Source organism: Stigmatopora nigra, chromosome 9 (assembly GCF_051989575.1).
Source record: "Stigmatopora nigra isolate UIUO_SnigA chromosome 9, RoL_Snig_1.1, whole genome shotgun sequence".
Taxonomy (NCBI): Eukaryota; Metazoa; Chordata; class Actinopteri; order Syngnathiformes; family Syngnathidae; genus Stigmatopora; species Stigmatopora nigra.
Window position 1 is genome coordinate 11737648 of NC_135516.1, and position 12404 is coordinate 11750051.

Sequence of the window (12404 nt, forward strand, 5' to 3'; positions counted from 1 at the left end):
CAACAAAATAAAACAGGATGTGAACCAACATAAATCAATGCAATAGACGGCGAGGTGCAATTATGCTAACCCATTATCCACCGTCCCGTTTATAGAGAGAGAAAAATCGAGCAAAAGAAAAGATTTTGTCTCTGGCTCTTTAAAGTGAACATCTTATCAATTTACCATTTATGCTTTTGTTTCCGTCCATTTGACCGATAGTAACCCCACTGACGTCCCTGCTTCCCAGAGCACGCGCCACCTCAGGTTGTCCAATCAGAAACGGCGACAGGCTCCATCGTCATCCACTGTCTTCCGGGCTCAGAACACTACTCCGGTTGACATTAAAATGTACATTTTTCCCCAGTTTTTTTTAAAAAGACTTATCTAAAATACTTGAGATACTGACTTGAAGTGCCATATACAGTGCTTTTAGATAAGATCGGCATTATGTTGGAAGTACGTTCAGAAGGATAGCAGCACCCGAACCAATCCGGCAGAAGCACAGGCGTAGCGAATGAGGTGAGAATGTATTGAAAAGCCATGCAGATGTTGCCGATTGTTAGCTAACGTGATGCTACATTTCGCGGCATTCTACAAATAGCACTCTAGATATCCCAAAACAATAGTGGCGCTCACACTGATTTAATTATATCCACTTGATATGTGTTATCACAACAACAGTTGCCGTGATGAAAATCGAATAAGAAAATAAATAAATAAGCTTCCCTTCTTGCCGGTGTCTGCCTGAGTCATCTAAGAACTTAAAAGCTTTATCCCCACCCTAAAAAAAATATATTTACAGTTTATGTCTTGTAGTTGTGGAAAAATGCATTTAAAATGGGAGATCTCCTTATCTGTCTGTTGTCATGTTGTCTGGAGATGCAAAGGATAAAGTAATTGTTTATATATGCATATATCCATGGATCTATACATTTTGACAGAAGCACAATTGTTTTCTTCAGCAGAAGTCATACACAATTGATCAAAAATTGTTTACATTATGTCAAGAGTTGTCTAATTCATTACATTCTGTATACTATGACAGTAATTGTCAAAACAATTCATTTAATGATTGAAGCCCATCTTAGATGAAAAACAACAATTTTTCCTATGGCTCGGGAGCCACATGTGGCTCCTTTGATGGGTGCATCTGGCTCTTTGCTAACTTGTGATCTAAAATATGGAAATCGCTGGTGACAGAACTGAGATATTAAATCTAGAACCGCTTTAATCTTATTTTTTTTGCAGTAGACTCTTCTGTAATGCATCCTCTCATTGATTGGCAACAGCATAAGAATCTATTTTAAAAAATCATTTTTTTCCACTTTAAAAGTGGTGAAATTACAAAAAAATGAAAAAGCACTCATTTACATGTATTTTGACTTTTAAATTCTTAGTATGGCTCACAAGAAATAACATTGGAAAACATAGTACTATATAATAAAGGTTCCCAACCCTTGCTTAAGCTGCTATGATACATGTTATTGACCAAGATAAAGGTCTAAAAATACATCCGAGTTGGGCTTCTGGCACAAAAGGATTCAATCCCTATCCTGAATACATCAATTTTGCTCTTTCTCAATTTTTCCTGACCCACCCTGTGTTTTTTCCCCCATAAGTTTCTTGTTTCTATGTTGCAGGTCGGGTGGACTCCATTTCAGACAACAACCACAACACCCCCATCCATCTATTTTTACATACATCTCCTCATCCATTTCTTCTTAACCTTCTTCCCTCTCACTATGAAGCTGAAGGAGGACATCAACCCCTTACTCCTTCAGGTTTTCCGCTCTGTGGTTTGGGTCTACTCAGCAATCACCTTTATACCCTGGTACTTCCTATCTGGGGCCAGTATCAACTTGGAACGGGCACGCCGTATTAAAGCGCGGTCAGTTAGCGGACATCCGGCTGGTCCGTACCGGGCCATTAACAGCCAACAAGAGCTAGCGGCGGGTTTGCACCCTGGCGTGGATACTCTGGACAAAGTATTTGAATATGCAGCCAAGAAGTTTCCTCATAGGGACTGTTTGGGTACCAGGGAGGTGTTGAGTGAAGAGGATGAGCTTCAACCTAATGGGAAAGTCTTTAAGAAGGTGAGGGAACATTTTGGGGGATTTTTTTGTCCTGTAATGATTGGATTATTATGGATAAAATTGACATTCCATTTTAATAGGCTGTTACTAATTTTTTTCCGCAATGTTCATTGCGGTGAAATGACTAGGCTTATGCAAACAAAAAGAACACTGGACTGATTATCTGTTAGAGAAAACAAAAGATGCTTTGTGGAATGATAACAGTCGGTGTAATAGTAGGAGGAAGCCTGTATGTGGCACTATTTGACTAAATAGGAATAATAGGAGAAAGGCAAATATACATAAACTGATTGTTTTGATGTAATGGAAACAAAAAATAAAATATTAACTCATCTGTTTGGATACAAAAACAATATAGTGTCTTAACAGTGTTATGTTAACAGGTCATTCTTGGAAACTACAACTGGCTGTCATATGATGAAACCTATCAGGCGGCCCGGATGTTTGGAAGCGGCTTGGCGGCTCTCGGCCAGAAACCTCTGCACAACATCGCCATCTTCTGCGAAACAAGAGCCGAATGGATCGTGGCAGCTCAAGCCTGCTTTATGTACAATTTCCCACGTGCGTGACATGACATTCATTCAACCCATGCTGTTATCACACTCTGTGTCTAAGTGCTGTTTTTTTTTCTTGGTTATTTGACAGTCGTCACACTGTACTCCACTCTCGGACCCCTGGCCATTGCACATGGCTTGAATGAAACAGAGGTCACGCACATTATTACGAGTAAAGACCTGTTGCAGAGTCGTCTTAAGGTACCTGCATGCATGCTCTATCACAAGGGTGGATTTTTTTTTTTTTAATAAATGGATTAAAAGAACTGGATTAAAATTCCTGAATATTCTGTTTTTTTAGATCTAAAACAATGTTTATTTTAGCTTTTTTTAAATATATTTTTAGATTTTACTAAATGATTTTTGAACCAAAAACACAGAAAAGATGGATTAAAAAATGACAATTATTGATTTAAAAGGGGAAAATTAGGAAATTTAATATACATCTATAGTCTTCATTTTAATTTGATCTTAAAACAGAAAGTCGGCACTCATGATTTACTTTCCCGGGCCACACAAAATGATTCGGCGGGCCAGATATGGCCCCCGGGCTGCCACTTTGACACACTTAACTAGTAGTTCAAATGTAATCACAATGCAAGTTCATATTCTATGACCATACTAAATTAAAATCTTAATTTTATTAATACATACATATTCTAGTGATTTATCTAGCTTTCAGCAGACAAATTGGCTACTTTGTATACTATAATTCTTCTAATAGCTTTTTAACAGTCAAAAATTTAGCACAGGTTGAATGTACTAATTAAACGAAACCAATATATTCATCTAATGACTTTGTTTCTCCCACTAGGCAATATTGTGTGATGTACCAAGACTGAAGTTCGTCATCGTAGTCGACAAGAAGCTCTCAAGCGGGCAGGATATCCCGAGAGGCGTCACTATCCACAGTATGGCTGCTGTTAAAGAAATGGGCTTCAAACCTGAAAATTGTGAGTCAAATGCAAATTCAATGAGAAATTGGAGTGATTTACAGATTAAGGTTCATCATCACTAAACTCTAACCAAATTGGTCTTTAAAAAAAATCTATTTGAATAAGAAAATATGCACAAAAAGGCTTCCTGGGACTTACTAACACCAACTGGGCTTTTTCTACAACTCACAGCCGCCATTTTATCTGTGTTCACAGTATCGACAGGCCGCAGTCAACCACAGTCATCGGACATTGCCGTCATCATGTATACCAGCGGTTCTACTGGCATCCCCAAGGGTGTGATGATCTCCCACGGCAACATCATCGCCGGCATCACTGGGATGGCAGAGCGAATCCCCAACCTCAAGTATGCTAATACTCAACTGACCGTGACGTCTCCAAGACTTCCTGGGTGTAATTACATCCGTTTAATGTACTGCGTGTCAGCAATAAATGGCCTCGGTTAATGGTAGTCACGTGTGGCCATTAATGCGCTAAATCAACACACCATGTGGATATAAATATTGAGACGTACAGGAAATCACATTAAATGTATGCGGCAAAACAACTTGTGGCTAATGGAAGTCTTTCAAAAGATTTGGGAGCTATTTTTATATGCAGGGAAAGCCATTTTTTAGATATGTATAATTATTTTATATGTTTATAGCCCTAATATCCATGTTAATAATAATATTGTATAATAATATTTAGATTTTTTTAAATAAATGGATTATAAGAACTGGATTAAAAGCCCTGAATATTCCGTTTTTTTATAGATCTAAAACAATGTTCATTTTAGCTTTTTTTTAAATATATTTTTAGATTTTACAACATGATTTTTGACTAAAAACAGAAAAAAATGAGTAAAAAATTACAATTATCGATTTAAAAGGGGAAAAATCAGGAAATTTAATATACATCTATACTCTATATTTTAATTTAATCCTAAAACAGAAATCATTTACTTTACCGGGCCACACAAAATGATCCGGCGGGCCAGATTTGGCCCCCGGGCTGCCACTTTAACACCTGTGGCTTAGCATCTGTTAAAGAGATGGCCTCAATTTGCAAAAATATAGTGAGTCACCACAATCTGTGTGTATTAAGGTAACTAAACAGTGTCTTTCTGTTTTGACAGTGAAACAGACACCTACATTGGCTACCTGCCTTTAGCCCACGTTTTAGAACTGAGTGCAGAGCTGGTGTGCGTCTCACATGGCTGTCGTATTGGCTATTCCTCACCACAGACTCTTGCCGACCAAGTCAGTATAAAAAAATAAAAAACAAATGCCACCAACCTCCAAAAAAATGATGCTCAATGTTTTTTTTCCATTGTTCCAGTCCACCAAAATCAAAAAAGGCAGTAAAGGAGACACCAGCATGTTAAGACCCACCCTCATGGCCACTGTACCGGTAAGTCAAAGAAAAATGCATTTTCAACATCCTAAATAACAACTGATGAACTTTATCTGTTTGTCGCATAGGAAATAATGGACCGTATTTATAAAACCGTGATGACAAAAGTGGAGGGCATGAGCAAATTGCAGAAGACCCTCTTTGTGCTTGCGTACAATTACAAGATGGAGCAGATATCAAAAGGCTACAGCACACCTCTTTGTGACAGGTGACGCACGTCCGATATAATAATGCAGCAGAAAATGATGCTATGGCAACATGCGTCTCAAAAATTGGCTTATGTTGAAGTACTATAAACAGTACATGTAGTAGAATTGGTTCCTTTTACCATATTTCTTAACTATTAACTAATGCTCTTGCTTGCTCTGTTTAGAGTTCATTTATTTAAGTGAGTTTAAATACTAAAATCTAAAAATACATAGATAGACAGTGATTTGAAGTCAATTTTATGCTGTACTATTTAGCTTTTTTTTTACTCTTGGGATCTGGGATCGGTAAAGCGTTTTTATTATAAAGTAGCGCATTGAAACCAAAATTTGTGCTTTTATCACGTCTCAGCTGAATAACTCGGGTCAGAGGTCAGTTGAACGGTGGCTGCCGCAGTCACAAAAATTCATGGAAAATATTAGAGGGTTTTTTTTCTATCTCGCCGCTTCTGAACTTTGGAAAAATCTACATCACAGGTGTCAACGTGGCGGCCCGGGGTCCAAATTTGGCCCGCTACACATTTTGTATGCCCCGAGAAAGTAAATGATGAGTGCCGACTTTCTGTTTTAGAATCAAATGAAAATGAAGAGTATAAATGGATATTAAATTTCCTGATTTTCCCCCTTTTAAATCATGAATTGTCATTTTTTAATCAATTTTTTGTGTTTTTAGTTCAAAAATCATTTTTTAACATCTAAAAAATATATTAAAAAAGCTAAAATAAACATTGTTTTAGATCTATAAAAAAACGGAATATTCAGGGAATTTAATCCAGTTCATTTAAACCATTTATTATAACAAATCTAAATATTATATCTAAAATGACCCGGCCCACATGAAATCAAGTTGCCCGCTAAACGACCCGAGTCTGACACCCTTGATCTCCATAATTCACAAGTCCCCTTCATTACAAATTATCAAATCCATAGAAATTGCTTGCTTAGCCTTTTATCAAAATCCTCTTTTCTTTTTTTTAGTCTGGTTTTCAAGCGGGTACGAGCTCTGCTAGGGGGCAACACAAGGGTCTTGCTATCAGGTGGTGCTCCACTGTCAGCCGCCACACAGCACTTCATGAACATTTGCCTGTGCTGCCCCGTTGGCCAAGGCTATGGCCTGACCGAGACCTGTGGAGCCGGCACCATCAGTGAGGGTAAAGTACAAATATATGATGCAGAGATACTCTATATGGGGATTACAGTCTGTGCTATATTTAGTGTTAACTGCAAGACAGTGCCATTCTTAACACTTCTTTCGTCATTTTCTTCAGTGTGGGACTACAGCACCGGAAGAGTCGGCGCGCCACTCGTTTGCTCGGAAATTACGCTCAAGGACTGGGAAGAAGGTGAGTCCAGTTCTCTCACTCGATAATAGGACAACAACAACAACATAAACTGTTATGCAACTGACAATATGTTGATTTTGAGGGCCTTGATTTGAAAAATATTCGTTTTTTTTTATTATCACAACACGTTTTTTAGGTAACCAGATGTCACAGTTGGCTCAAACTTAGTCATAATCTACCATTTTGCTAATGGCATTTGCTTCAGTTTACCATCCATGCAAAATAGTTTTTTTGTTGGTCTAGGCAGAAAGACAACCTCCCTGAGCACACTGAGTACCAGTGTGAGTGACATGATTGGTCGCTATGGGCACACCAGTATCACAGCTGCCATAAGCAGGTGCATGTCAATGTTCAATCTAATTTTTCATGTAAAACATGCTGTAAAACATGAAAAACATAAGAGTGGACAGAGCTACTGCCACTGGTTGCCGCATAATTGCCACCGTCATGGGAAAAGGGTAAAAAAAATAGTTTGGATTTTATTTACTACGCGCCATATGATTGCTGCTGCGCGGAGAAGACGAGAGTAGTGCGCAATTGCTTAGAGGGAACATTGATCGTGAGTCAGGATGTTCTGAAAATGTGAATATGTGTGTCTGTAGGTGGCTACTACAGCACGGACAAACCCAACCCACGAGGAGAAATCTTAATTGGAGGACCCAACGTGACAATGGGTTACTACAAAAACGAAGCCAAGAACCGCGAGGACTTTTTCGTAGACGAGAAGGGGCAACGATGGTTTTGCACTGGAGATATTGGAGAGTTTCACCCAGATGGATGCCTCAAGATCATTGGTGAGAAACTGAAGCACTGTATTTCCTCTATACCGACTTGTCCGAAAAACTTTAGCAACGGGGCATCAATTACTTGCGTATTTCTACCTCAAAAATGTATTTCCACAGACCGCAAGAAAGATTTGGTGAAACTACAGGCTGGCGAGTATGTTTCCTTGGGGAAAGTGGAGGCGGTTTTGAAGAACTGCCCACTCATAGACAACATCTGTGCCTATGCCAATAGGTAAAGTCCTTCCACAAAGCCTGACCTTCTTTTTCATGTAATGACCATCTCTTGTTTTTGTTCGTAGCGACCAATCATATGTAATCAGCTTCGTGGTGCCTAACCAGAAACTACTAACAGCACTAGCGGAGCGATATCAGGTGCAAGGCACGTGGGAGGAGATATGCAACAACCCCCAGATGGAGAAGGAAGTCCTCCGCATCCTTACGGAAGCCGCCATTTCATGTAGGCCATGTTCTAGTCCAGGGGTGGGCAAACTTTTAGGGACCGGGGGGCCACATTGACTTTAAAAATTTGATAGATGGGCCGGGTCAGCACAAGATACGATAACCTATAAAAAAGTGCATCCGTTAACAGTACATATGAAACATAAACAGAAAAAAGGAGTAAAGTATTAACATACTCATCACTCATCATTAAAGTAAAGTATAAAGTACAACGTTAATTAAAAAGGAATGCATTAAGAAATATTAAAATGTAATTTAAAAAACAGATAGAGGGGCTTTAAAAGACGAAAAACAAATAAGAGTGGACAGAGCTACTGCCACTGGCTTCCGCGTGACGGCGCCATCTTGGGGAAGAAAAAAAAAACATTATTCGGACAACATTGACGGGCCGGATTAAAAGGCCTAGCGGAGCCGGATGTGGCCCGCGGGCCGTAGTTTGCCTTTTCTAGTCCCTTTTTTTCTTCTATGTCTTTGACTATGTTAACATGACCTCACTCAAGTCATACATTAACCTACGCCTATTTCTCTCCCTCTCACAGCCAAACTGGAACGCTTTGAGATTCCCAAAAAAGTCCGTCTGAGTGCAGAAGCCTGGACGCCAGAGACCGGCTTGGTCACAGACGCGTTCAAACTGAAACGCAAAGAGCTTAAAACGCACTACCAAGAAGACATTGAAAGGATGTACGGAAGCAAATAAAACCAGAGCACACGCAAACACACAAGTGTGGGGAGGAACGTGCTTAAAGATCCACAAGAAGGAAGCCCGCATCAATGAACACCCAGTTCAACTCTCTTCCACGCAACCAATGACTCGCACTCTCGGAGTTACCGTGGCAACCAAGGACACACGCACGGACATCCGCACAAATATCAGGTTTGAACGGACGCCATCAGCTTCGTTTTTTGCTCGTCTTTGGACGCCTTCACTGGTGTAGATTTGATGCCTAAAATGAATTCAAGGGCCAAATGTTGTCATACAGTACAAGCGATGCCTTAAAGCAGTTTTCATAAGGGTCGATATGGGCTATTAATATCTATATTTTTAGGGCTGTATCTGATTTTAAGGGGGGATTTAACCCAAACATTTAGGAGGGAAAGAAATATGGATGATAAATTTGTCTTTGGAAAATGGCCAAATGGAAATGTCAAAAAGATCTATTGGGATTTTTTATCTACACTGAAAATACACCAAAAAACACACCCACTTTTTTTCAAAGCCGTTTTCTTATCAGTTTTTACAAGAGGACCAGTTTTTACTTTGAAATGAGTATTCAGCTTTGAACAAATTCCCAGGTTCTTACTCAATACTTTTATGATTCAGTTTCAATCCGGATGAATGAAGTGACTTTTTTTAGTCTCTGAAAGTGTCCAGATTTTTACCATTTTCTTTTTAATGCTTATTTTCATTTGTTTTTGTCTGTTGAAGTTGCAAAGCCATGAGATTTCAGTGTTTTTTGTTAACGTATTCATGCATTTGAAGGTCTTTTAATAACATATTTTTTATTCGGTATAATGGTAGTTTGTCCATCTCCTTCCGCCACTTGACTTTCCACTGTTTTTTTTTTTAAATTTGAACATTTTTTTATTCATTTCCCTGAATTAGTTTACTTCAGTCTGTGTTTACTAATTAGCCAACAGTCTTGTCTCATCAGCTTTCACTTTGTGCTCAAATCTCGGCATAAATGGATACCATAGCGCCCCTAAAATTTCCCATTAAATTTACCAATCAAGAATTTTAGCATCACTTATAAATCACATCAAATAGCATCCTAACATCTCCTTTGGTAAATACAAAAGAGAATATAGTTATCCTCCCCGTTTATTTTGACATTCATGTTTATACTCACCCCTCACGCATGGCTTCTCTTTTTTTTGCCTGTGAATATAAATGATACAAATGATTGTGCAATACATGTATACACATTTTTGTCTAAATTATATAGGAATATTTCAAAAAGAGAAAAGACTGTATCTCCACCATCAGATTTTATAGCGGTGTACTAATCGTGACCGGACGTTTGGTCGCCAGGACGTTTGGTGCCCGGATGTTTGGTCCCCGGGTGTTTGGTCGCCTGTCAAATGTACTTAGATATTAAACAGTACTTAGATATTAAACAGTACTTAGATATTAAACAGTACTTAGATATTAAACAGTACTTAGATATTAAACAGCACTTAGATATTAAACACTACTTGGATATTAAACACTACTTAGATATTAAACAGTACTTAGATATTAAACAGTACTTAGATTTTAGACTCCTCTCTTAGATATTAAACTCTCATAAATATCATTTTCAGAGCTGGTTTCAACAGTAAACTCTGTCACCATTTGACCGGCGACCAAAAGACCGGCGACCAAACGTCCGAGCACCTGTTCTAATAGGAGTCCAGTAGAATGACATAGGAGTCATAAGGACAATGGTAGAAGACACTGTAAAGTAGGGGTGTGATGCTGGGTTGGATTTAAAGACTTGAAGGGAAGAGCAAAATCAACAATTAATCAATAACGAATAAGAATCGCATGTGCATAACTGTATCAAATCGAGTAGTTAGAGCATCCAGTAGGTGATGATGAAGCCAAACGAGAGTCGTGAAGAAATGGAATGGAGCGTTTATTCCATATCCATCTTTGTTTTTACTTGTAAATTCAGAATATTTTCTGATTATGTTATCACATTTCTACAAAGGTAGATATACTAATAGAACAATGACTGATTACGAGTGAAGTGTAAGATAGTTTCACATGATTTACAACCTGTGATGTCATTGTCTGGTAGGAAAATAGTAGTTTTGGCTAGTGAGGATAAAAACGCATATAAGCATATGGAATTTAAATCTCCATTGGTGGTTATAGATGTCTGATTTTACATTTTTGTCATTCATTTTTCACTCCTAGGAAGGAATATTCCAATTTAAATGAATTTCACATCTATGGCCACCAATGGCAGGCAGCCAATGAGTTAAGATGGATAAACCTACAGAAAATGCTCAAAAAAAAGCTTTCCACTTCATTCTTTAATATTACTGAATGACTTGTAATTGTGTGGTGTGAATTTAATTATTATTTTTTTAATATGGAAGTTTCATGTGTGATATCCTAAATGTGTTGTATATAAACTCAACAAAACTACGTTTTGTATTTAAGTCAATGTACATTATACTACATTACTGTAACATTGTGGTGATATTTTTCAGTAGAATTTTTTTTTTTGGTCTCTTTCCACTCCAAACCCAAAATTTTCGGGTTTTTTGGTCGACTGAACTTGAGACTTTTTCTACCCAAGAACGCAACTTGTGCTTGTATAATTTTTTGCTTGTGTATTATTGTTGCCTTCTGACATGAGAGCTTGTTTTCGGGGCTCCTACGAATGTGACGTCACGGGTCCACTAACCCTATTTCCCCCCCTTCGCATTTAGTCACATATAACAGTTGAATGTTAAGTACTGTATCTTTAAGATGAGAAGAAAGTGCTGCCGAACTTTTTTCATCCTATTATACTTTCATTTCAAAATCCTTTGACTTTCCCATTCAGAAAAATCAATTGGATTTGGAATTATTTGCGAGAGGGGCCCTCCAAGTGTCCCCATCCTCAACTCTGTAATTTGGACTTGAATATTATGTAATAAAATGTAAAAATTAAAAATGTTGTGCACTCTTTATGAGGTTTGGATTCCGATTACACTGAGGCTGGTGTTCCCATGGCAACAAAGCCTATCAAGTGTGTATGCATGTCTGTTTGCGGCATGTTGACAGGATACATTTCACGCATCTTTACTGACGATTGATTGAATGTATTATTGCTTATAGTCCCATTGATAATGTCCAATTATGTCTTTTCACGTTATTAGTATATTATTAGTAATCGGACGTCTAGAGTCTGGTTTAAATAGATGATTACCGTATTTCCACGACTATAAGACGCACTTAAAAGTCTTAAATTTTCTCCAAAATAGACAGAGCGCCTTATAGTCCAGTGTGCTTTATATATGAAAACAAAATTAAAATGTCATTCATTGAGGGTGCGCCTTTAAATGCGGTGCACCTTATAGTCGTGAAAATACAGTACTTCATTCTGTGTTTTTGATAGGAAGAACACATTTCTTGATGAAAACTGATTTATAAATAAAGACTTTGGGGGATAAAGGACATAATTATAGTATTTTGAACATCTATTTTTATTTACATATGATTGTAACCCATGCAAACACCACATAGACTCTTGCCCAAAGTCAGAGTGACTATAACCCTATAAAAATAGATAATAAAATGCTCAATCTCCCTAGATTTCTACTCCTTTTCTACATCATCCCTTTTTTTCTTGGTCATTCTGTTCTTGACACTAAGTGGGTGTAGCACAAAGTCAGCAGGGAACAAGAAAGACATCTTCCATAAAGCATTATTGCGGTTTCTGTTTGCTTTCCCACTACCACTGACCACCATTGCCTCTACTTGTGTCTGATTCAGAGGCTCTGGCTGAGGTTTACCCAAAGAAAGCACCACTCAAGGCGGTGGATTGATGTCCGATGGAAGAAATAATGAAATCCGTGCGCCCGAATGACAACGAGACCCACCAGACTGGTCTGATCCGAAGCAAAAGGATAGACTGGGATTAACTGGAGACAATAGG

The 12404-nt window shown here is 38.2% G+C and overlaps 1 protein-coding gene across 1 annotated transcript; it reads left to right on the forward strand.

Moving 5' to 3' along the window:
- Positions 1-247: 247 nt before the first annotated feature.
- On the forward strand, positions 248-11642 carry acsl3b (acyl-CoA synthetase long chain family member 3b). The gene is made up of 15 exons (XM_077723698.1): positions 248-501; positions 1623-2075; positions 2459-2636; positions 2721-2830; positions 3444-3582; positions 3781-3931; positions 4703-4826; positions 4906-4977; positions 5049-5188; positions 6165-6337; positions 6455-6529; positions 7132-7323; positions 7432-7546; positions 7614-7771; positions 8313-11642. Exons 2-15 carry the CDS (start codon positions 1725-1727, stop codon positions 8468-8470), a joined length of 2136 nt encoding a protein of 711 aa, XP_077579824.1. The 5' UTR covers positions 248-501; positions 1623-1724; the 3' UTR covers positions 8471-11642.
- The last annotated feature ends 762 nt before the right edge of the window (positions 11643-12404 follow it).